The sequence below is a fragment of the Syngnathus acus genome, chromosome 11 (genome assembly GCF_901709675.1).
Source record: "Syngnathus acus chromosome 11, fSynAcu1.2, whole genome shotgun sequence".
Taxonomy (NCBI): Eukaryota; Metazoa; Chordata; class Actinopteri; order Syngnathiformes; family Syngnathidae; genus Syngnathus; species Syngnathus acus.
Window position 1 is genome coordinate 4,334,328 of NC_051096.1, and position 23,032 is coordinate 4,357,359.

Genomic DNA, 23,032 nt, shown 5'->3' on the forward strand with positions numbered 1-23,032 from the left:
TACATCATGTTCACAAACGGTGCCATGGCGTCATAAGCGTAAGCAGTGACTTGAGGTAGTTGCGTCCAACAGTGTGATCTCGAGATGTTAATGATCATTATCTTACCGGCTGCCTTTCCACAGATTGTTTGCCGGTGACCAAGCATTTGTTTTAAGTCAATCAAGACGATCGTGGCATAAAACTCACCAGACAACTACTTGTTTTTGTAGTAACCTCCTCGGAGTGTGCAGTCCGGTCCTATAAAGGGTCCGGGTATCCGCGCGTCAGGTAAAATGAAAACCAATCCTACATTGAACATACTTGAATAAATAAATATATCAACGTCCAGAATAGAAAACTTAGATTTAACTTCATTTTGTGTTGTATTGTTTTAGTCCTCTCATTGCCGCTTAACGGTTATTTGCATTGATTTGGCTCACTTTTTAATGTGCTCTTGCCTTGGCTGTGTATTATTTTGAACACTAGATGGTGCAAAAGACAAGCACAAAGAGTCCTCCAACCGCTTGCTTTAAACGAACAAGAGTTTTCAACCAATCACAATGACGCTCAGGAAATGTAAACACTCCCCCGGAAGTTACGTTTACCGACTGCGGCAATAACGAAGCGTTAAAGGTGAGTTAAATGACAAATTCTTCTGAATAAAACAGCTACGGTAATAATAAATAATAGTAAGAGTGGCGTTTGTATGCTGGTGTAATGTTGACGTTGCAAGCTTACATCACTATGACGTGACAATAATAATGAGGATACGTAAGCACAGAATTATACAACAATACGTTTGTACTCCATAATGGGACATTTTTTTCTTGTTGGTTGTCTATGAAACCCCAATTAAAAACTCGTCATGAAAAGAAATGAACGTGAAGATCAATTTTTGGGGGGAACACAAGGGAGAGCCACCTCTCAAGTAATTTAGTTCAATACAGTACAGCGGTTTAATTTAAGAAAACAATTACCCAAGCTATTATTACAATCATATTGTGGCGGACATTAGAACAGGCCTACTACTTTGTGACGTAATGTGTGTTTTTATGTTATGTCGTTCATTACGTGTGTTTCCTACTGCCACGATATCAGTTTGAATTATGCGAGAAATAATTCTGCTTTTTATTATTCCAAAGTATTTAGATCTCAAAAGTCGTGCAGTCATGTGGCCTGTACTTTGGACAGCCATGCGAACCTACTCTGTGTACCTCACCTTCCCCGTGGCCTTTGTGGTGGGAGCGGTGGGCTACCACCTGGAGTGGTTCATCAGGGGGACGCCCAAACCTCACGAAGAAGAGAAGAGCATTCTCGAACTGAGGGAGGAGAGGAAACTGCTGGAACAAGCCGGGATGGACGGCACACAGGTGCTCAGCCTGAAAGACAAACTGGAGTTCACGCCCAAAGCAGCTCTAAACAGGAACCGACCAGAAAAGAGCTAACACCTTCGTCAAATACAGACATTACGGTATTTATCACAATGACTTCTCATCCATCTTATAAGCCTCTATGCATGTAATCATGTGCTTTGGAGAACAATGTCCTCACTCCTATCAGACGTTAGGTAACAGACCTGTCCTGAAATCTTGTAGAAAGGAAGAATCTGCAACTGCCATGCGTCCAAATACTTTTGTCACACAGTGTACTACTTGTGCACAGTATTTTCTTTCCAATCTCCCTCTAATTGTGTCACCAAAGAATAATTTATAAAGGGGAGGGGGGTCGTGAACTTTTTGATGGTACAGGGAATCAACCATCCATCAATATGGGAGGTTACTGAAAGTTGTCATCTCTGCACAGCGAGCCTTTCCTGCTGTGGGTCATGTGAAAGGTGGATGAATAAAGTTTGAATTGTTGAACTCTGACTTCTTGGGAGTTAATCATTCTGGGGCTAGACTCGGATGGAGAGGAAGAGGGAGTGTGTATGTCTACGTCCTTTTGGGAACAATTAGAGGACAGGTAACAATGGAGCAACTCCTCCAAACTAGACAGCATTGTGGGAACGCAACATCGAGGCTCCTGGGAAAGAAAAGGGCGAGGGTGGAGGGGGGTCCATTGTTCCTGCTGGATGATGGTGGATAATGAGTGATGCTGGATGCTCTGTTTTGTTTTTCAGTCCAACATCCTGAGCGGACAATAGGTGGTGCCTGCTTACTGGAATGGCATCCTCCTCATAAACACATAGACTTTCACCTATCCAGGAAGACAGGTACACACATAAACTGGAGATAAACAGTAAGAACAAGTCATTCATCCACTCATGTTTTTGCCTTTGTTGGGTATTCCAACATTGCTCAAAAAACAATGTGACGTTGTTGTCACTCCAATTTACTAGTCTTGTCACACATTTAATTTCAATGGAGCCTGCAATATAGGTCTAACCACAAGGGAGCACTATGTAAAGCGGTAATGCAATGCATTATAGGATATTTATTGTCAAAATTTCCTTTTTTGCATTACAAATAGAGAAGTAAAAGTTCATGTTTTTGTTGTTTTACTCTCACATGTGTGTTGTTGATGTTGAGTTAGTGCACAGTTCACTTGGCTTTTGATGGGCAGCAACTAACAATGCCAACTGCAGCCCCCATTGTCAGCTTGAATGTTCCTCGGGGAGAAACAATGCTGGAAGAGGAAACAGATTCAGACCCACTTCCTGTTCAAAATCTAAATTTAACGATTGGACCTTTTTTTTATCTAAATTCAGGACTGTAGGTTGTTATGATTACAGAGAGTCGTGTGCCAGTATGAAAGTCCAGGAAACAAAAGAACCCTAAAGAACAACAACCACATAATTACTTTCAAATCAGACAATTTGAACTCAGTCACCCCAATGCCGTTCTCCCCGCTAGGTGCTGATATAACCTTTGTGTGCGAGTGACTGTGTGCTCCGTTTGTTCATTCCTTGTTGATGTGCCTTCATTAAAATGATCAGGCGTTACATGGATCCTGGACTACAACTTGTGGCTTATCAACCGAGTGAGGAAATGCATCTGCAATGACCAACAATCTCAGGAAACACAGTCACAATGTTAGTCCATCACAAAAGGCTTTATGTGGGAGGTCACCAACATCTTCCCACACAGTGACAATCTTAGCAAACTAAAATTAGAAGAAGAAAAAACAGCATTACTGGCAACAAACCAAAATTAAAATGAGAGTGCTTGATTTAAAAAAATAAAAATAAAGCTAGCAAACTATTTTTTTACGTTTAGTAAAACTACAATCCAAAGCCACACGGGTCTGAAAGACGTCCATTAAAATCCAATTTCTGTATATAAAAGTCTAGACATAGAAAAAAACCCAATAAAAAATAACATTAAATTAAAATTATGCTCTCAACAAATAATTTTTAAAAAAACAATAAAATAAAAATATTACTAAAAGTAATCAAAACTTCTAAAATGACGTATTTTCGCCCAAAATTAGAATTATAAAAATGAAACACGACTCCCTATTATAACCCTGAGTGACACCCCTAATCTTTTTCACATTAGTTATTTGTGTGACGCATTCTGATTTCACCCGACACTGATGATGGGGAAATTGCCGGTAATGACAATAAAGAATGACGGCACTTCGTCGTCATCACATTTGCCAGGAAAAACGAACGCTCAAGCCGGCTTTGCTTGGCAGCCTGAATGACTACACAGGTTGACCCCCGCAATCTGTTGAATGCCCCTCGTCCCCATCGCCCCCCTTTTGCTTGGTGATAAGACTCTCATGAACAATAAAAAGGTTGCGCCCATGCAGACGGCTGCGCACACACCCACCTGGACTTGGATAATCGACTGCGTAGGGATGCCCGCCAAGTTTTTGTGAATAGACTTGGAAAGGGGCAACTTTGAATTGTTTTGCAGAACAATATCTGCTAATGGATCTTTGACAAAACAAAGATTCCTTTTTGAAGACTGTCTTCCTATCATTGTGTATATCATCTTTACATTGAACTGCAGTGAAATAATGCCATAAAAAAGAAACATACTTCAATGCCACTCAGTTGAGCGTGAACCTTTTACAAAACCAGTTCTGAACAGAACTTAACTGAAAACCTTGAACGTGAAAGGCCTTTTGTTGTTGAAGATGGCAAGGAGGTAATCGAGTCAACATTCATTTGTGACAATACTCCTCAGTACAATAAATAAACAAAACTTTTTACTATAAATACATCGTGAATTTATTTTGCAGCGTTTTTTGAAGAAATCTTAGGATCTGTCTTTTTTTTTTCTTGTTTTGGGGACCCTCTGGGATATCCTTATCCCACCCCCATCCAAGGAAAAATACAGTACGTGCGTACAAGCATGTATCCGCACAGCCGGCCATTATCCCCATGGGAGAAGCACCGAGACCAGAACATTCCATTAAGCGGCCCGAGAGGAGCTCCAAGGATGACGGAGTGGACCTCAAGGGAATATATTTATATGTATCCCACTTTACTGCTCTTTTAACTACTAACATAACATCCGGTGCCCTCAACACAGTATTTTTGTTTTCCCACAAACATATTCAAGATAATATAAGAAAATATCTCGTGACCGTAAAATTTGTGCTCGCCTTGAAGCGCGTTCTACGAATTAGGTTATCAGTCCAATGTTTGAAGTGAATCACTGCCTCTTAGGCGCTTTGCACACAATGCCGCTCTTGTCTTTGATTCCGGCTCCTATTGGCCACCTCTTTTACTCCAGTGTCATGTGCAAACAAACTTTTTCGGAAAATAACAAAACAGCTTTCATTGAGTCTCAGTCAGACATAGTGCTTTTGTTTTGAGACACCCCTGAGGTTGTTCTTTGTCTTTTGTGTATAGTGGTTCCTGGGTGGACGTGATGTATGCATAGCCTCCATGCAGTTGGTATAGCTCGGGAGGACGTAGTTTCCCGCCTCGGCGGGTCCGCAGTCAACCGAAATGGCCGTAGCCTCGTTTGGCAGCGGTAGGCCCCCGTCGTACAATTCCGCCGTCTCCTCTCGGGGTGCCGGAGCGTCCGGCGAGGCCTCCGCCGTCCGCTCAGGCTGCAGTCGGTACATTCGCGCCTGAGAGCGGTAACGCTTCTTCAGCCGATGTGAAATTGCAAGGTGAAGCAGGTGATGGAGCTCGATGAGGTTGAGCAGTAGGGAGATGGCGGCGATGGCCTGAGTGTAGATGGTGAAGATGGTCTTCTCCGTGGGGCGGGAGACGAAGCAGTCCACCCTGTGAGGGCAGGGGAAGCCGACGCACTCGAACTTGGATTCGATTTGGAAGCCGTTGTAAAGGAACCACAGTCCCAAGATGAAGCCCACCTCGAGAAGAACTTTTAGAAGGATGCTGAACGCGTACGCACATAACAGCCTGCCTTTCAGCTTCGGAGCGTCAGGTTGTCTCCTCTTGGCGACGCTCCCCTTGCCGAGCTTTTCTTTATCCTCCGGCATATTTTTGGCATCCCTTTCCGCCATGCCCTTTGTCTGACCTTCTTCCACCTGCTTGCCATCCTCTTCCTTCCGTGAACGTATGGCCACGTATCCAAAGTAGAAGATGGTCGGCGTGGAAACGAAGATGACTTGGAGGACAAAATAGCGAAAGTGGGAGATGGGGAAGGCTCTGTCGTAGCAGACTTCGGTACAGCCCGGCTGTAACGTGTTACAAATAAAGTCCCTTTGCTCGTCGTCCCAGGCCGACTCCACCGCCGTGCCCAGCACCAGCATACGAAACAGGAAGAGAACAGTGAGCCAGACGCGGCCGATGCCCGTTGAATACTCCTGGCCCTCTTCCAGCAGGTGCTCCAGAAAGGTCCAGTCAGCTCTGGACATCCTCTGCTCCTCTGAGGACAAGGAACAGGAAGGTAAAACATGAGAAATAGCTTTTGCACTAACAAAGACTGCCGTTTTGAAGTGTTCATAATGTTCCATTTAAGAGAGCTCAAATAAAATGAACCAGGTCAACCCGAAACAAAAGGCCCTTTCAAAGCAGCCAGTTTTTCTTCCAGTCATTAGAAGAGTCGATAACTACCACCTTTACATCTGCGCTTGACAAAACAACAACACTTAACACCTAACTGCTATTTGATTTCCACGCCGGGCGTTTTAACGAGCACACGGCTAATGCATAAGTGCAATTATGTCGGTTTATTAAAGTCTTGCAAATGGTCGCCCGCCCTGCATTTTGACTAAGGAGCAAGTCTGGCTTTTTCTTCTTCCATGAGCTCAGTCTTGTTACAATGTGCTTTGTTGACATTTCCGATGATTTTTTTTTCTTAGGTACTGGCTTTGTTGCTTTGCTTTGATTTCTTTTAACTTTCACACTTTTCTTTGTGGCGCCGGCCTTTTCTAGAAGTCTATTAAGTTGCGCTAATGTCATGAATATGTCTTTTATATACCCAGCTGCTAGACACCCCAATTTCCCCCCGGGCTCAATAAAGTATCAATTTATCTATCTATCAATTTACTGATTCATTGTGAACCTTCATTTGGGTACAAAATGATTGCTATAATTGCATCACTATTTAATGTTAATGACTCGTTACATTGTCGGGAAGCAACATGCATACACCAACACACGCACACATACATCTGAGTAAACATCCTGTGACGAGGGGGGGTTCTGGGGTACCGCTGTGACCCTTGTTGACGTATTTAGACTACTTGATGTTTTTCTGTTAGTTCAGCCCTTGAACTAACAGAAAAGAAAGATGAAACATCAATGGGGGCAGAATAAATCCAACATATAATCAACACACATCATTGTGATGGGCGACAAGGTGGAATTCTGGATATTCATGACTAAATTCTGGGTGGGACACTCATTCCCACTATCATTTTACATAATATAAACATTAACTAAAATTATAAATATATAATACTGAATAAATAAACTTTCTTGTTACTGTAAAAAGAAAGAAAGCCAACATATCTCAATGCGTTACAAGCAATACAAATTAAAAGGAAATATTAACACTAATAAAACATGTTTAAAATAATTTGTTTAATTTTTAACATTACAGGGAAGCCGATTAAGTCTGACCATAGTATTATTTATTCATCTCAACAAAAGACTTTTATCCATCCCAAAAACGTTTTACCTTTCTCTCTCGCGGAACGTCTCAGTCTCCTGGTCCCTCTCTCAATGCTCCTCTGAGTCGTATTTGCTTTCTTTAAAAAGATTCCGTGTCATCGGAAAAATAGTGCGGAGAACTTTCCCATGCTTCCGAGTTCACTTTGGCCCTCCCTCAGGAACTTTGTCCAGGAAATGGGATGGAGCAAACGTATATGCCCGTCATTGACGCTCCAAATGCATAAGATTTGAGACTTTAATTGGGTCCATAAAAAAACAAAATCCCTTTTTGTCCTCGGCATAATTAAATTTAGCGTAAAACTAATTATTTCTATGTCAAATTCAGAAATCTTCCATGCAGCGACACAATTGTTTGCCCTCAGTAGAAGTTAAAATGATTTGAACAGTTGAGTGTATTTTCCATTGCGCCACAAGGTGGCGACAGTCACCTAAAAACAATACATTGTATCCAATGCGCATTGGATGGCTTGGATCACTGAAGTTTAGAAGCCATTATTTTCTCATTTGTTGTCTAAAAAGAGTAAGTAGACGACATGAGTTTCAATTACAAATTTTAATTATAAAAAAAAAAAAGCCTGTCTCTTTGTCGGTGCCATTTCAGAGGGTCTTAATGCTGTTGGCTTTCTGGAGCAGCTCTACCGGTGACCTAGCTGTGTTTTTGGTGAGTACTGCAAACATTTCCAAGCTCTGTTTGACATTTTTATGTAACTATGCAGGTGCATTATTATAACATGAGCACTTCGAGTTTGTTTGTTGCTCGCTAAAAAAAATCCAGAATAATATCAACAAAGGTGACTTGAGCACGCCCACAAGTTGCGTGGGCAACAAAGTTGGACGAGTGGCAAGTGCCTGAACCTAAGACAAAAAGAGATCTGTAAGTCAAAAGTCAAGTCAACATTTTGTGCAGAAAAAGCCATGAACCTTACCAGTTCAAAAGAAGAGTTCATGGCACCAAGTGTTGCGAGCTGCATGACCAGTTCTTTGCTGCCTGTCAGAAAATAAGGGAAAAAAATAAAGATTGGAACGAAGTTGTCATGATGATTGTGCAATGAGGCGCATACCACTTAAGTGCAAATATGCCTCACTTCTCAGGTTGCCTTGAGATAAGGTTTGCTCTGGCTTCCGCTGTGAGCAGGTACTCGATGGTGCACCACACTGGACACAAAAAGAACAGTCATTGAAATTTTTAAACATTCTGGCTGAATTAAATGTTCCTCTCTTACCAGCAGAGGGCTCGTCTTCAGCCTGCCACAGTTTGGCTTGAGCTACAGGTGCTTCTACTCCACCGCAGGTGAATGAGCTCACAGAATAGAAGCACCCGTGGCTGGCTTTTTCACTTTCTGGACCAGGATTTGTCACCTCTGCCTGTAAAGAAAAAGAACATTGATACAACTCAATCCAAGTTGACTGTTTTTATTTTCAACTGTATACTGGAACCTTCCACTGCAAACTTTGGTCTCGGACAACAGCAGACTGGACGGACACTTCTGCACACAACAAAAGAGGGAAAGTTAAAGCTGTCATCAAGTTTATTTGCATGACAAACTGAAAATGAAGTTTGCCTTGAGGATTGGTTTCTTTGGCCAGCAGGTGGAAGGTCTTTGTGGCAGAGTGGCCGACAGCATTCTAACTGGAAGCTGCCCTGCATGAAGAGGAAAAGAAAATACAGGTAAGTGCTTTTAACATGGCAGATTTTCAGCAAGGTGTCACCTGTTTGACTGGAAGTTGATGCCAAGCTGCAACCAGCACCACCTGGAACAACAAGCAGTCGTTTAGTAAGTCTTTGCAACTGATTCAAACCTCACTGGAACTCTAATTCCCCAGTCAACCCATGCTCCAGGAAGCTTGTACTTTGGCACCACCTAGTGGGAAGAAAACGCACGTGTTTAAATAAATCTTTCAAACAATTTTACCTGTATGAAAAAGTGTTTCACCAGTGAAGAGCGCAGGGCAGTACTGGATTCCTCTCCAACCACAGCTTGCTGGCCTGAAAGACATTGCAACATTGTAGCTAAGCTTTTAAACTTACGAGCTGGTTTGACTTAGGAACGCGACATTTGGTCGACATGTTTAGCAAGAGGAGACCTGCAAACGTCTCACGAAGGACAGCAAGTTGGCCATTTTGGAACCTGCAGACAAAGAAAAAGAAAAAAAAGGACTGGTAAATATTTGATTTTAGTTTCATTGATTTGATTTCTTTCAATTAAACAGAATTTTTGCCTTTTTGCAGTAAACGTGGTTCTTCTGCTGCAGATGCACACCTGTGGACAGAAACGAGACAATTAGATGCAGTCGATTAAAAGGTTGTGATCCTACTTTAATTACGCAGAAAGTCGGCTTGAAGATTCGTACCTGTTGACAGAAATGAGAGAATTAACACGCATGCATCAAAATGTTTGATTCATTCTGTTGTGAGTAAATAGTTTTATCTACTTACCTTCGGCAAAACGGCGTGGTCGCTCAAACTCTGCTAAATGTTCGTGCAAATAATTTGATAGGTCGTGCAAACGTCTCAGCTTGCATGTTAGCAAGGATTATGCACGTCCAAAGTGCAACTTTATGCTGAAAGAAAGCAAAAGCAGTTAGTTTTAAAAGTTTAATAGTGGCCATTGAAAACTCACCTTGTCCAAAGTTTTAAACGCCGTTGCGCGGAGCAGCAGGTGGACCATCTCGACCTGTCAGAAGTGAGCAAGAGAATGATCGTCGTGTTTGTGACGTCTTTTATAGGATTTTTGTGATGACGTCATTAATTGGCAAAAAAAAGAAAAAAAACTTTTCAACACAGAAGTTTAAATAAAGGAGCAAGGTTTAATTTGAGAATATTGGTCAGAGCAGGTCTCGAACCCGGGTCTCCTGCTCACCGGCGCAAATGTTATACCAGCCGCCTACTCTGGCTTGAATACCTCGCGAGTTTTATTGTGTATTTCAGGTATATGCATCCAAAGTAATGGACAAATACAGACACTGAATGTGCGTTTGTAAGAGATCAATTGGTCTTGCGGTTAAAGCTTTTGCCTTGTGTTCAGGAGAACCGAGTTCGAGTCTCACACATTACTTGGTGTAATAAGTAAATGCACAGAGCGGGATCGAACCCTTGTCTCCCGATCACAAGACCAAGTTTTATACCATTACGCCACCGTGCCGTGAAAATTTCGACTTTTTGTATGAGTGTCTTTCGAAATATGGCAAAAGGTTTTGAGTCAGAACTACCCCTAAGCAGCTGCATGAAGAAAAAAACTCTTGGACTTTGAGTCTAAACTTTGTACGCCTCACAAATCATCAACTTTGTCAACTTGGGTTGAAATTGAAGACGCACATGAGACAAAGATTCAAGTGTCGTTTGTTACTTTGCTTTATTGGTGATCATGAGTAAAGTGCTTGAATAAAACACCCAAGTGTCAGAAACAAAACAATACACATCCATAAACTTCTCGATGCTATGATGACAAGGAGAACACTGCTGGAAGGCTGATGGATCGTGGAGGGGCGGAAGAGGGTCTCTCCTGGTCCGGCAGCTCCTGCAAATTTAAAATACAATTTAAAAACAATGTCCATTTTTTTATTGGTTAAGTTGCATTGTATATATTTTTAATGTAATTCTTTTATTCTTTATTATGTTATTTCTGAACAGGGGTACCGACAGTTTTCTAGCGCTCTGTCGCTACCTTCTGGTCACTATGAGAAATGCAGCCAGTAAAACGAGCCTTTATTTTTTTTGTCTCATGCTATATTACATTTTTGTTTGAGAAGTAAAAATTGAAAATCAAATTCTCAATCGAAAGCTGAGTACTTTAATTTTGTTGTTTGACAAATGCAATGGGGCAGCATAGCTCAGTATCATTATGTTTGTCTCCCAACTTAAATGATGTGGGTTCAATTCCCAACCAACACAACTGTGGCAAAGTATTATTATTTTTTTTAATAACAATACCCACTGACCAAGAGACACGAACCATTAAACACCCAGGTTCATCAGAGGTCATCTCCTCAAGGTTCAACCCAATCAACACCCTACCGCCACATCCCAAAATGGAGATTAGAAGGGCAGCAAAGGCAAGGTGCGCTGTCGAAATCTAATTGAAAGTAAATCATCCTGACAGATCACCGTCTTACTATGTTCTGGCCTCATTCCATCAGTAGACGAGCGGGAAAGATAGTGAAGCACTGGTGTAAGTGTTTGCATTCAGAGGATGACTTCTCAATGTTTGCCTCTCTGCGTGCACAGTTTGCAATTAATCTAATTGCCTGGTTCAGCCCAGCCAGTCTCTCACTGCTCATGTTTCTTTTTTTTCACATTCACTTCTCATTACATCATCAATCCAATGAGCACAACATTGTGGATAAAATAAAATATGAGGCTGTTGAATGACTCAAGTAGAAGAAAGAAAAATGTGCCTTCTTAACCTTAGCAGAGATATTTGATTTTTTTTTAGAATACAAGAAGCACTTTTGCAGTTAGAGAAAAAAACCCGACTCGGGTAATTATGCTAACCATTAACACTTTCATGCTCTCAAACATTCATGCCATGCAGCCGTCAAATGGCCACGTCGGCCTATTGTTAGAACGAGCGCTCGCTCTCTCGCTCACTCCATCTCGCTGACCCATTTACAGTGGTGTCTAAGTTAAGTGCTCGGCGTGGCTACTTTGAATGCTGGGAGAAATATCCGGCATGACACCGGGCCGAACCAAATTTCAATGTGCTGAAGACAAAAACAATATTTCCTGTAAATTAAAATTATTCAGTGAGAGTTACAGTCCACTCTGTACATGTCCTGCCCCCCCCCTTTTTTTTATAGCAATTATATTTGTTAAAGATGGAATGAACAAGTCGTCCAATGGGTTGCCTCAAACATGTCTTTGGGGAGCACTTCGTATGAACCACATATGGAGGGTAAGAGCGAGGGAGGAGGGGTGTGTTTGATGGAGGGAGAGCGAGAGAGAGAGGGGGGGGGAGCGTGAGGGAGGATGTAGCACCGCTGCCTTTCGCTGCTGCGTCTCAATCCTTTCCCACACGGTGGTCGGGGGGGGAGCCGCGCCAAGAGCCGGACGTTTTGTGACACCCCGCTGAGCATCTCAAGCATCTGCCGCAAGGTAAGAAGAATCCGAGGTGAAAGTTGCTCATTTGCATGCTCCTCGAGCATCCCTTTGGTGTTTTCCAAACATCTCTCGAGATGGTAAAATGAAATTTGTTGCGGATGGGCTGTTTTGGTGCATCCCAACTGAGTGGTAGCACTGCGTTTATTGCTGTGGCGTGTCCTGCAGCTGTGACAACTTGACAGCTAAGGGAAAAGGGAAAAAAAAAAAGCTGAAGTTGGAGATGACCTTAAACACGCACGTTCCATCCGTGCGTAAATGTTGGCAGAGCGTGAAAGCGCGGCGCTTCTATGCGGCTGTGTTTAAAGTCCAAGGCAGGAGGCGGAGCTAGGACAATTATTTGCACTGCATTGCACTGTGGAAAGGGTTCAAAATCAATCACGTGGAGGCACCTCGGCTATCCTCCAGGGGTAACGGGGAGTGAGATGCAGCATGTATTCATCTCCCTGCTCGCGTGCGGCTAAATGTGTCCACTTATTAAAAAGCGTCCCAACGCAACCTTTAGCGCACATTTGGGTAATGGTGAACACTTTGCCTGCAGCTGATTTTTCTCAATGAGCTCATTGGCTCACTTTTTAATTGGAAGGGAACATTAGATGTGTTCCAGACCCCAATGTGGGCTGCTTTTGTCATAGGAGGTTTGTCGGAAGTGTTTTAAGGCAGGTGTCAGCAAAAAATATATTTCAAATCTGACGATCAAAAAAAAACCCAAATGTGAGTCAGGCCAATTAGAAATTGTAAGAGTTAATGTCAGAAAGATATGAAGTGAAGAATTGAGCATTTTGTTGCAGTGTTAAACTTGTCAATTAGGGCCCTCAAAAACATGTAAATCTGCCTCCTAGTGGCAGTGAGCGGAAAATAGAGCAATCTGGATGCTTTGGAAGCGCTACAATCTTTTTAATCGATGTGATTTTAACTGTTTGCACGACTCCAACTAATTATCCGAAATGAGTATTTTGTTTTTGATATTTGCAGTCATTGCTGTTTCATAAAAAAAAAAAAAAAAAGAATCACGCTTCATTTGATTTGTCGCACATGAAATTAGAAAGGCCCAGTTAGTCATGTGCATGCGTGGGTGGAGCCATTAAGAACTTTGATGTTTTATGCAGAGTGCAGAAAATGGTGCCTTCAAGCCTGAATATTACTTGCAATAGTAATGTGTGACAAATCATCTAAAACACCCCCCCCCCATGGAAGAGCACCTCAATCATACGCAATTTTCTCGATGTCAGATGTGAGAGGGCAGTGTGACGAATCAGCGGGCTCATTGGGTGTAAGTCACGCAAATGTTCTCATGGTGGATGGATTGCTGACGTATGACGTCATGTTGTTTGAATATGTGACCCTTCGGCAAGGGACCGAGCCCCCGAAACTCATCTCGGGGTCCAGCAACTATCAATCTGACATCTCGCTCTACATGCCTGCATTGTGTGTGGTTTGTTTCTCTCTATGGCGTGGAAAGGGAAATATATACAGCAGAGTGCAAATTGAATTCCCCCTTAAGGGATTAAAAATGATTACTAAATTGAATTAAAAGACGCGCCATATAAATCCTGTTAGTTCTTTTGTCAAACACAAAAAGCCGGGTGATGATGTTTTTGTCTCTCGCGGGCTTGCCGGATAAAGTGTCATCTTGGCGACAGTGATCGGGGGCACTTTGGAAGATGTTGAGTTGACAGATGTGATTTGAGGTGTTCATGATTACGTTTTGGATTTTTTTTTTTTTCGCTATTTATTGCCTCAGGCTTACTGTTAGGTATTGAGCTGGTGCTTTGAGCACACCGACGTTACATGCATTCACATTCCGCCTTCCCATGTTTGCCTTGTCAAACAGCAATTTTTGACATTCTAACTTGTACAGTGATCCCTCGCTACTTCGCGTTTCGTTTATCGCGGCTTCACTACATCGCGGATTTTTTTTCCAAATTAAAAAAACATTTACAAGTCAAAATAAAACTTCTAAACTGAGGAAACCTGTGTCTGACCTTTAGGACAATGTAGTATTGCTCCAAATGTTCGTTTAAGAAGTCCGTTTTCGCGTGTTAGCACGATCGCAAATTAGCATCTTTCCGCTAAGTCGTTAGCCTGCCCAGTACTTCTTGTTGGTACTTCGCGGATTTCACTTATCGCGGGTGGTTTTTGGAACCAATTATCCGCGATAAACGAGGGATAACTGTATATTGAGGAATATTTTTTGAAGACTTTGTTAATTGATCGTGATGAGTTTAACTAAACCACATCCACAACTCACTTTAATAGCCAATGCTTTTAGCACCTTGATTCAAAAATAAACATCATCTTTAAAAGATCCAATTTCACACCAATACCTGAAAATGCGAGAGCGTGAACATACGCCACTTTTTTATGTTTTCCGGAAGACGGTTTTTTTCACATCCTTTCATGAGAGAGCTCGAGATGTTGCATCACTCCACCAAATCCCGTCTTACTGAAGTAAGATAAATTAAAAAGCGTGTACAAAAGATAAGGGAAGTGCATGTAAATGGAGCTTCCAGGCGAGCAGTAAGGTTAAAGAGGCGAGGGTAATTTCTGTAACCTATCCGGGCCGGGGTAAAAAAAAAAAAAAAAGTTTGCTTGTGTTCCCAGTGTCCTCCTCTCTGATGCACTTGGGCATGAAATTGTCCCCCTTTCCATCCTAGCAAGCGCCGAGCCTCCAAGTCAATTGGCCATCAGAGCAGGCGGCCTTTCTGCATGCGCCGTTTGTTGGCTCGGGTTCCTATCACGGCCGTTTATTTGTGTTATCAGCTGACTCTGACGAGCGAAACGCGCAAGCGACCATTATGCGCCGGGATCAAGCGAAACTGCAAATGCATGGTGAGATATAGCTGGAGGAAAACATTGCATTGGTTACACTAGGGAGCAATGCGGCGGTTCCCAAAAATCCATACGGTATGAAAAATATGCTGCGTGTTTGCTAAAGTCATGCTACATGCTGGAGCACCCCAGGAGACGCATGTGGATAACTGCTTTGCATTTTCATGGCTAAATCATTGTACACTTTTCCTTCCCATGACTGTTATTTCCATGAAATTAAGCAGTCTGCATCCAAATATGCAAAGCACCCCTCTTCTGATCCGACTGCAATGATTGCGTTTATAAGATTCACAGTATGTGGAAATGCATTAGGATGATTGCGACCCGACTTGAGAAAATCCAGAACTGGATTTTATAGAAAGTGATTTTAAAATCTGCCTGCAGCAGAACAGCTAACTGCTGCTTCACCCTGTTTGTTTTGAACTCTCCAATCATCGACCCAAGTCTCCAAACGTCATAGCTCAGCTCGGTTTATATTCAATTACAATTCCTCAAATGTATTCAGGACCCTAAGGCACTCTACTTGCACTCCTAATTCTCAAAACGAGCTCACACAATGCTCTTCATTCCCCGTCCCTAAAGATACAATGTCATACGAGAAGATTGGTAATATTAGCTCACGCACTCAACAATGTCATTCATTTAAAAATGATGGTGATTTGATTTAAAACACTCTCAGGTCATTAGTGGTTAAATAAAAGGCTTTTCCATTGAATTAGTCGGATATTTTTACAGAATATTTTTCCCTTCATGCCCGCACCACGCGATAGTATATCAAGGTGCTGGTGGGCAGGGGCGAGCTGGAAGATGAGCCCATCCGTTAGAAAGGGGTGGGGGGGGGGTGACGACCTAATAGAGGGGATGAGCAGCTCTGTCGATGAGTCACGATGAAAAGCTGTCATTTGACGGAGGGAGGGCGGGTGGGGATGATTTTAAATGCTAGGCTTCATCACAAGCATGGCAGCCCGTCATTGTCTCCCGGCGTGACGTGCTAGTTTCTTCCTTTGTTTTATCCTCCCACCTCCCCAATTCATTCTCTTGTCACCCGTCCTCCGTCTTCCAGCTCCGTCACTGTCACCGTTAAGGCCTTCATCCACATTGAATGGCACAAGGTTTTTCCAAAAACTCTTTAGAGTGATCGCAACGGAGCAGGTGGTAGAGTGAGGACACACTTCAGTGGGACATGCTGGCGTTTAGATTTAAATAGATAATGGCAGCGTCCGGGCGCTTGTTGGGCCCTGTGAATAATGCAGGAGAGTCCTGAAGCCATTGTTGCTAGGCGTCACTGATGTAGCAGCTCGGAGAGTTTGCAATATTGATACCCAAAAAGAGATGGAGGGATGGCAAAAGTTAAAAAACGGCTGGTTAAATGGATTTTAAAATCAAACACGGGCATACATTTGAAGATACTGACCCTGCAGTCTAATGGTGAGCCTTTTTTTTTTTTTTTTAATTTCTCAGAATCAGGGTTTAATTCTCGGCTCTAAATTGAGAAGTTTGTCTCTAAGTGCCTCGTGGTTATCAAGCAACCAGTCCGGAGTTTTGGACTAGAGTGTTTCTCTTGTCAGCCTGCAGTAGAATTTACAATTGCCATCTTGGCTTTGTCTCAAAAGTGTCGACTCATATTTTAAGGGAATAGAACGCTACTGTATCTTTTGACAACTCCGAATGCCAATGAGCTCATTTATGCCTTCTTACTTGCTATCAGCTCTGATATTTGTCTACGCTAATTTACAGTTGGTCAGTTTAGCTTTAATGTGGTGCATCTGGAAGATGGCCAGAGGCGGCATCTGATGTGTTCAGAAGTGAAGGAAGTGGGGGGGTGTCGGGTTCCACAGCTGTCACACTGTTCTGACCCGCCGGGCAGATGTTCGGGAGGGCTAGACGAACTCTGGCCCGACATGATACTGCGGGGACCGTGACCTTTGTGTTGAATGTGACCGCCAATGAGGGAACAAGAATTGATCACGACCTTCCAAGTAATATTTTCTTGGCCTAATATTTATGGTATTTACACTCCGTATGAATATTGTATGGCGTGATATCTATTTAATGTGCAAATGTTTCGAAGCAATTCAATGAAATAGCATGTATTCCCTTTGATGGAGAAATTGCCCGCAGGCGACGTTGTTGTTCCGTTGATGCGTATTAAGAAATCTCTCGTCAAGTGTGTGAAGCGACATACACAATGGGAAATGATTACCATGTTGTGTGTTTGCTTTGCCGGGCTGTGATTACTCAAGTAGTGACGAGGGGGTTCAGAGCGCCGAGTAAAAAGAAAGGCGTCGTCACGATTCGTGCGTTGGATTTTCACTAGGTCGCACGGACAAAACAAAAATAATTTCTGCTGTTAATCACTTTTTTTTTTTTCACGTACAACCCCAGACTCTCTGCAGCCGCTTTATGACCAAGGTGAGGGTCGAGTGGGGGAAATGGCTGAGTGAGTCGAGGATCTTGGGGGTCAAAGGTCAGCTCTGACGGAGAGCTGGAGAGATGAGGGATGAGGTCACCAGAGAGTATTCGGGATGGAGGTGAAGACACAAAGTGAGTATATAGGAAGAGAGGTGGGGGTGAGGGAGAAGATGATTGAAGTGGAGCAAAAAAAAAAAAAGAAAATGTCCATTAAATTGTAATTTCTTTCATTCTATTCAATTTCGTCTTGGCCTCCGAGACCAAATATCTTTAGTATTCCATACGTCGCCGTATGTGTGTCACATGTCCGCTCGCCCACCCAACGCATTATTGGTGGGCCATGTTGCCTTTGTCGCCACCTTGACCTTCTTTTTTTTTTTTTGCACTCATTCCATATTCAGAGCAGCAATCCAGGTCAGTTCTAATTATCGGGGTCCAATTGGAATTGACTTTTCAATTTTTGACGCCGTAGTGGTGAAAATCACAATGTGCCAAGGCTCCCCGGCGGCGTGACTTAATATGCTTGATACATTCACCCCACTGCGCCAAGGCTTCGCATGTGTGATGTTAGGTGAAAAAAAGAAAAAAAAGACGGGGGGCAATTATTGTAAGTCACTCTAAGGTCAGCCGGGTGATCGGAGAGGTGTGTTTATATGGCAAACAGCTGTGTGAGTCTTTGGGCCAAGAGAATGCGTGTGCAGTCGAGTGTTAAAAAGGTGGGCGTGGCCTCGCTTCTCTGTCTTTGCTCGGGTCCGCAGTGCAGGGGGAAAGATTAGAACCGAAACGCTTCTTTTGAAGTTTGGTATTATAGAAAATGCAACACGCAGAGAGCAACCGTGCCTTGTAAAATGATGGAATATCAATGCGCTCAAACTGCAGTTTAGCATTCATGGGGCTCACACCCCTTTGAAAAATTCAATAGTGTTCTTTATTTAAATGAGGTCGAGGTGATGTAAAAAATAAAGTCCTGAGGTTGCGGGGATTTGTTGGGACGTCAGTGGCTGTCGGTATTTGTGAAATGTGGTAAATAAGATGACTAATTGTCCACTCACAGTAGACTCAGCTCTAATTAATGAAAGTGGCCTTAATAAGAGCCTGATGCAGAAATACCAAGAGGTCATTCCGGGGTAATATTTTAGTCTTGTTAAATGTCAGTGTCACTTAACAAGCTATGGCTCATCGCCTTCTAAAGTCATTTGGAAAATCATAGTTTGGATTCAAAGAGTCAGAGAGTCACGGGGGTTGTTGTCAGGTGACAAACAATATGGATTCTGGATGATGAAGCTTCTATAGAAGGCACAAACAACTTGAACCCAAAACGATATTGCAGTTGAAGGTTGTAATATTTCCCAATTAAAATTCTCTGGAGTCACGCACGCAGCTTTTCCCCTGCTTGACCTAAAATTCCCTTCTGCTGCAGCAAAAACATTACTAACCTTCCTGCGGTTAAGAGAAAAGCTTTCACCACTGAACTTCTCTCAAGGCACTTTGAGCAAAAGCCGCATTTCGCATTCATCGCCATCGTACCTCATCCTGCACACACTCTCAGCATATGCAAGCGTCCCTAATGAAGTGTCTATAGAGTGTCGCGTGTAGTAAAACTGACTTTGTGTGGCGTTGGCTTTGTATCAGCCCCCCAGCAGAACATTGTTACAGATCAACGACATCGACACACACACACGTACGGCACGCCACGCACACACTGGCACACAGTTGGGCTTGTTTACAGTTTAAACAGCAGGTGGCACAGATAACAACCACTTAATCCGCAGCCATTTGGATGATTGAATGTAACACCCAAAACGGGGGCTTTTCTTCTCTTCTTACTGCCGCTGCCAACGAGGAAGCAATGGTGTTTTAATCGTCATCCGTTCCGGCCATCTTTAAACTCCGTCGCAAGTCACGACTCGTGCGGTCATCACGTTTGCCGAAGTCATTGCAAGCCGACGGCCGCTCGGATCCGCACTGAATTGGATTTGGTTTTGCCCCGCTGTGTTTACAGCTGAGCAGCTTGAGCGGCAAGGTCAACTGTCGCTAAATATTTCCTGAGATTGACCGACGACAAGTCCAAGGTGTAGTTTTACACCAGCTGCGATAGGCAGGCGGGTTTTCCCAAGAGGATTTTAACGGTTATTTTTGATGCAAAGGCAAGAAAATGGTCTAAGTTACCGCCACCCTCAAATTTAATGAGAACGTCCTTGGTATTCTACAAAGCTATCAAAACAAAACGGCGCGAATATAATCAAACACAGACAGCGCCGTTCTTGCAATTAAACAAGCAAAGCTACCAGGTAATACCTTGAACTTGAAAAGTTTGATGAGGACTGGTTGGAAATGATCTCAAGGGACTACAGCTAAAAGATGTCGGCGCTAAAAAGAAGACATCTTTTCAATGCATCAAAAACGTCTCTTAAGGTGGCGGATCGGAACGGTCCTGCTTGTCCGAATCAGAAAGCAATACTCAAGTAAAAATCTCTCTCGGGAAATACGGCAACCCAACTTTTCCCGTGACCAAGCAGCTGTTCTTCTAGTAGCTAGCTTTAGCGCCAGCCTTCTTTCTTCCCTTCCCGGTACTACGAGCAGCGATGAAAGCCAGTTGGTAAAATCTGCCTCTCGAGTTGCTCTTTGAAGAGCTTCCAAAACCTCCTTCTCTGTCGCTTGGCCGATAAAGACGACAAACGTTTTGCGAGCGTCGCCATCTTTGGGACAGCTGCCGCTTGCCTCGTCTTTGACGCCGGACAGATGTGCTTTGTCTTCCGTTCGGGCACTGCTTACTGCGCTTCTTGCCAACCCAGCAGGAGCACTTTCAAGGATTTTTTTTTTTCCTGCTAATGGGAGTGGCGTACGCATGTGCATGCACCATCGCACGTCAAGTGTTTATTGGCAAGATATTCTCCCCAAGCATCAGATCACTCATTTGTTGTACGGCCTTTGCCGGTTTTCATCAATGCCTTGTAATTAGAAAGTATAAGGGAGGAAGTGCTGTGACATATGAGAGAGGGGAAATAGAGGGAAATGGCAAGCAATGGAGCTTGAGTAAGGAAAGCCAGCAGGGGAAGGTTCCACTAGTCACCATAGCAACCCTTTATAGGACCCATCACCAATGCAATTAGGATGCCTTTGATGCAGGCACTCCAAGGAGCTTGGATGGAGATAAATAATACCATGAAGGAACATACATCATAAACAGTGCAGGTGAAGGGGCCAAAGTGTGTATTTAAAGATGTGGGATTTAAAAAGCGGATGCTATGTTCTTCGCCTAGCATTTTCTTAAGTCTCAATACGAGAACTTCATTTATGAGCTGACAAAGCGTATATCCAAAATATATGCAGTAGAAGCAAAAATTAGAAAAAATGTCACTACCTAACATAGGTGTCAAACATAAGGCCCAGGGGCCAGATACGACTCGCCAAATCATTTTACGTGGCCCGCCCGCAAAGACAAATTGTGCATCGACTTCATGTGTCAATACTAAAATTACAAATTGTGTTTGCTTGTTGCTCGAAAATTTTATTAGCATTCATCTTTTTAAAATATTGTTATTAGTCTCTAATTTCAAAACTAGTTATTCATCAGTTTGTTGTTCATAATGGCACTCCGAAGGAAACTCTGACTACGATGCGGCCCGCCGCAAAAATAAGTGACACCCCTGAAAGGTCAGATATGTTTCAAATTTGAGTGACTTTAAACATCCGAAACATCCAACTGTGACATTTTTGCTTTCATTGTGGTATGCACATAAGAAATCTATGGCCCATCCAGAATCTTGAATTCTTTTACCGTTATTTGATTTTCCGCTAAAGCGAGCATAACGACAGCATCAAGACAAAGCTCGCTCCCTTTTCCAACGCTAAAGCGGTGAAAGAATTAATGTTGGTGTGAACTCGCCCACCCCGATAAGACCTCCATTCTCTTCTTCTACATGTCATGCGGTGACTCAACCGCTCTTCCATCCATGTGGAAAATGTTAGGACACGAAGCAACGAGGATATCGAGGGCACGTTGATGACTTGTGTTGCACTCGAAGCGCTAGCGAGTGTTTATAATGTAGCATTTGCACTCCACTACCCAGATCCTGCGGCCCCCACGGGAAAATTGATTCCTGCTGCCTTTTCGCATTTCTATCTTTTCCTTCCATACTCGTTAGTCCTCTTAATGTCATCTACTCTTCATCTCTCACGCCAATGTCTTTATAATTCTGGTTCATCTCATCGCTCACTTTGTTTAGTTGCCTCTTCCCTCTGGCTCTCTTGTCATGCCCGTTTTTATTTGATTGGTTCACTACAGTATCTCAACACGGCCACTATTTTTTGTCGCTACATCGTGGCCTCGCCGTCATCTTTTATCTTTTTGCTGCCCTTGTGTATACACCGAGCATCTGTCTAATCACCAATCGCTTTTTCTTGCGTCTCTTTTCCGTATTCCGCCGCGCCCTCCTCATCCTTCTCTGTTTGCGCCACTGCTGCCAAGTGTTATCCCTTCCTCCTCTTCTCCGTCTGTCTCTGTGTACCAGGTCCTGTCTTCAACCCACAGACTGGTTGACAAATAGATTACATCGCCAAAGACGCCACATCGCACATCTTTATTTAAGTACAAACACCTTTAAAAAATAAAAATAAAAGAGTTCGCTTAGAATTCCAAATACCGTATTTTCCGGACTAGAAGGCGCACCTAAAAACCTAAAATTTTCTCAAAAGCCGACAGTGCGCCTTATAGTCCGGTGCGCCTTATATATGGACCAAATTCTTAAATTTAAACTGGCCCGAAGCATTGTGTCATGAAATCAATCATAAGTGGCCCACTGAAGACTATGAATCATGAATCAAAAAGACTATGGATCATTATTTTGTGATTATAAAGTCATTTGTTGCGTCTGAAGTTGAAATAAAAAAGATAATGATTTGATTTGGATTAAAAATCTGACATGATGCAGTAATGGTGCGCCTTATAGTCCGGTGCGCCTTATATAAGGACAAAGTTTTAAAATGGGCCATTCATTGAAGGTGCGCCTTATAGTCCGGTGCGCCTTATGGTGCGCCGGAAAATACGGTAGGTCTTTTGTATGTTGAAAAAAAGTATTTAATCAAGACTAAATGGTACACCTATATTTTAAACAGACCTTGAAATTCGAGGCTTTTTCTCGGTTGATGTTGGCGCTCCCTCCTCGTGCATACAGTAAAGTACGTACTCGCTTGATTTATTATTTGTGAGCCAATGCAACATATGATGTTGATTGCCTCAGTCAAGGTTTGCAATGCGCAAGTGGCCTATGATTATGCAAGTGGAAAGTCGTGCTAAATAGGTAGCGCAAACTGAGATGGCATTAGCGCTGTAAACAAGTCACTATTGGTCACAGATGCTTTTCCGAGACATGACCTCATAACTGTTTGGGATTTCAGTTCTCCAGTGAGCACAATGAAAAATTACTGAGCGTCACTATTCTGTTGTTGTTGTTTTTTTACTATTTATGTTTGATTGCTACGCTTGATTATGCAGCACGCACTGCATACTAAAAAGTCAGCCATGTGCATAATTTTAAATGAGAGGGAACCAAATGTGTCCCATCCACTTTAATTTGGACTATTTGATACTGACGCACAATGTAATAACATCTTTGTGCATCAATTCTCTAAGGTGGGCAGGTATTCATTTAACCTGTCCTCTTTTTTT

The 23,032-nt window shown here is 42.9% G+C and overlaps 4 protein-coding genes and 1 long non-coding RNA gene across 10 annotated transcripts in view; 3 read left to right on the top strand and 2 right to left on the bottom strand.

The window, feature by feature from the left end:
- Positions 1–447: 447 nt before the first annotated feature.
- On the top strand, positions 448–7,792 carry smim12 (small integral membrane protein 12). Of its 4 annotated transcripts, none has more exons than XR_005099525.1 (4): positions 457–613; positions 1,123–1,451; positions 2,100–2,192; positions 7,624–7,792. XR_005099525.1 is itself a non-coding variant. In XM_037264832.1 (3 exons), the coding sequence occupies exon 2, from the start codon at positions 1,150–1,152 to the stop codon at positions 1,423–1,425; it is 276 nt and encodes a 91-aa protein (XP_037120727.1). In that variant the 5' UTR covers positions 448–613; positions 1,148–1,149; the 3' UTR covers positions 1,426–1,451; positions 2,100–2,464. The 4 variants fall into 4 exon arrangements, 2 of the variants coding, with proteins under 2 accessions (XP_037120727.1, XP_037120726.1); XR_005099524.1 differs by lacking the exon at positions 7,624–7,792 and adding an exon at positions 4,785–4,889; XM_037264832.1 differs by lacking the exon at positions 7,624–7,792 and having other exon boundaries at positions 448–613; positions 1,148–1,451; positions 2,100–2,464.
- On the bottom strand, positions 4,048–7,145 carry gja4 (gap junction protein alpha 4). The gene is made up of 2 exons (XM_037264814.1): positions 7,030–7,145; positions 4,048–5,772 (listed from the first exon to the last, which is right to left on the bottom strand). The coding sequence occupies exon 2, from the start codon at positions 5,759–5,761 to the stop codon at positions 4,724–4,726; it is 1,038 nt and encodes a 345-aa protein (XP_037120709.1). The 5' UTR covers positions 5,762–5,772; positions 7,030–7,145; the 3' UTR covers positions 4,048–4,723.
- Positions 7,793–8,001: 209 nt separating the features above from the next.
- LOC119130861 lies at positions 8,002–9,157 on the top strand. The gene is made up of 3 exons (XR_005099541.1): positions 8,002–8,157; positions 8,249–8,691; positions 9,097–9,157. It is a non-coding gene; the product is annotated as an uncharacterized LOC119130861 (long non-coding RNA).
- A 1,201-nt stretch (positions 9,158–10,358) lies between these two features.
- The window catches only part of LOC119130840 (tissue alpha-L-fucosidase-like), a 57,986-nt gene continuing 45,312 nt past the window's right edge, over positions 10,359–23,032 (bottom strand). Inside the window, exon 9 of the mRNA XM_037264803.1 lies at positions 10,359–10,540. The gene's annotated coding sequence lies outside the window, so the exon portion shown is untranslated. The remainder of the gene's footprint in view (positions 10,541–23,032) is intronic.
- Positions 11,983–23,032, top strand: part of dlgap3 (discs, large (Drosophila) homolog-associated protein 3) — a 52,108-nt gene continuing 41,058 nt past the window's right edge. For 2 of the 3 annotated variants that reach the window (XM_037264771.1, XM_037264772.1), the window contains exon 1: positions 11,984–12,114. The gene's annotated coding sequence lies outside the window, so the exon portion shown is untranslated. Of the gene's footprint in view, positions 12,115–23,032 lie in introns of all 3 variants that reach the window. The other variant, XM_037264773.1, reaches the window with a different exon arrangement.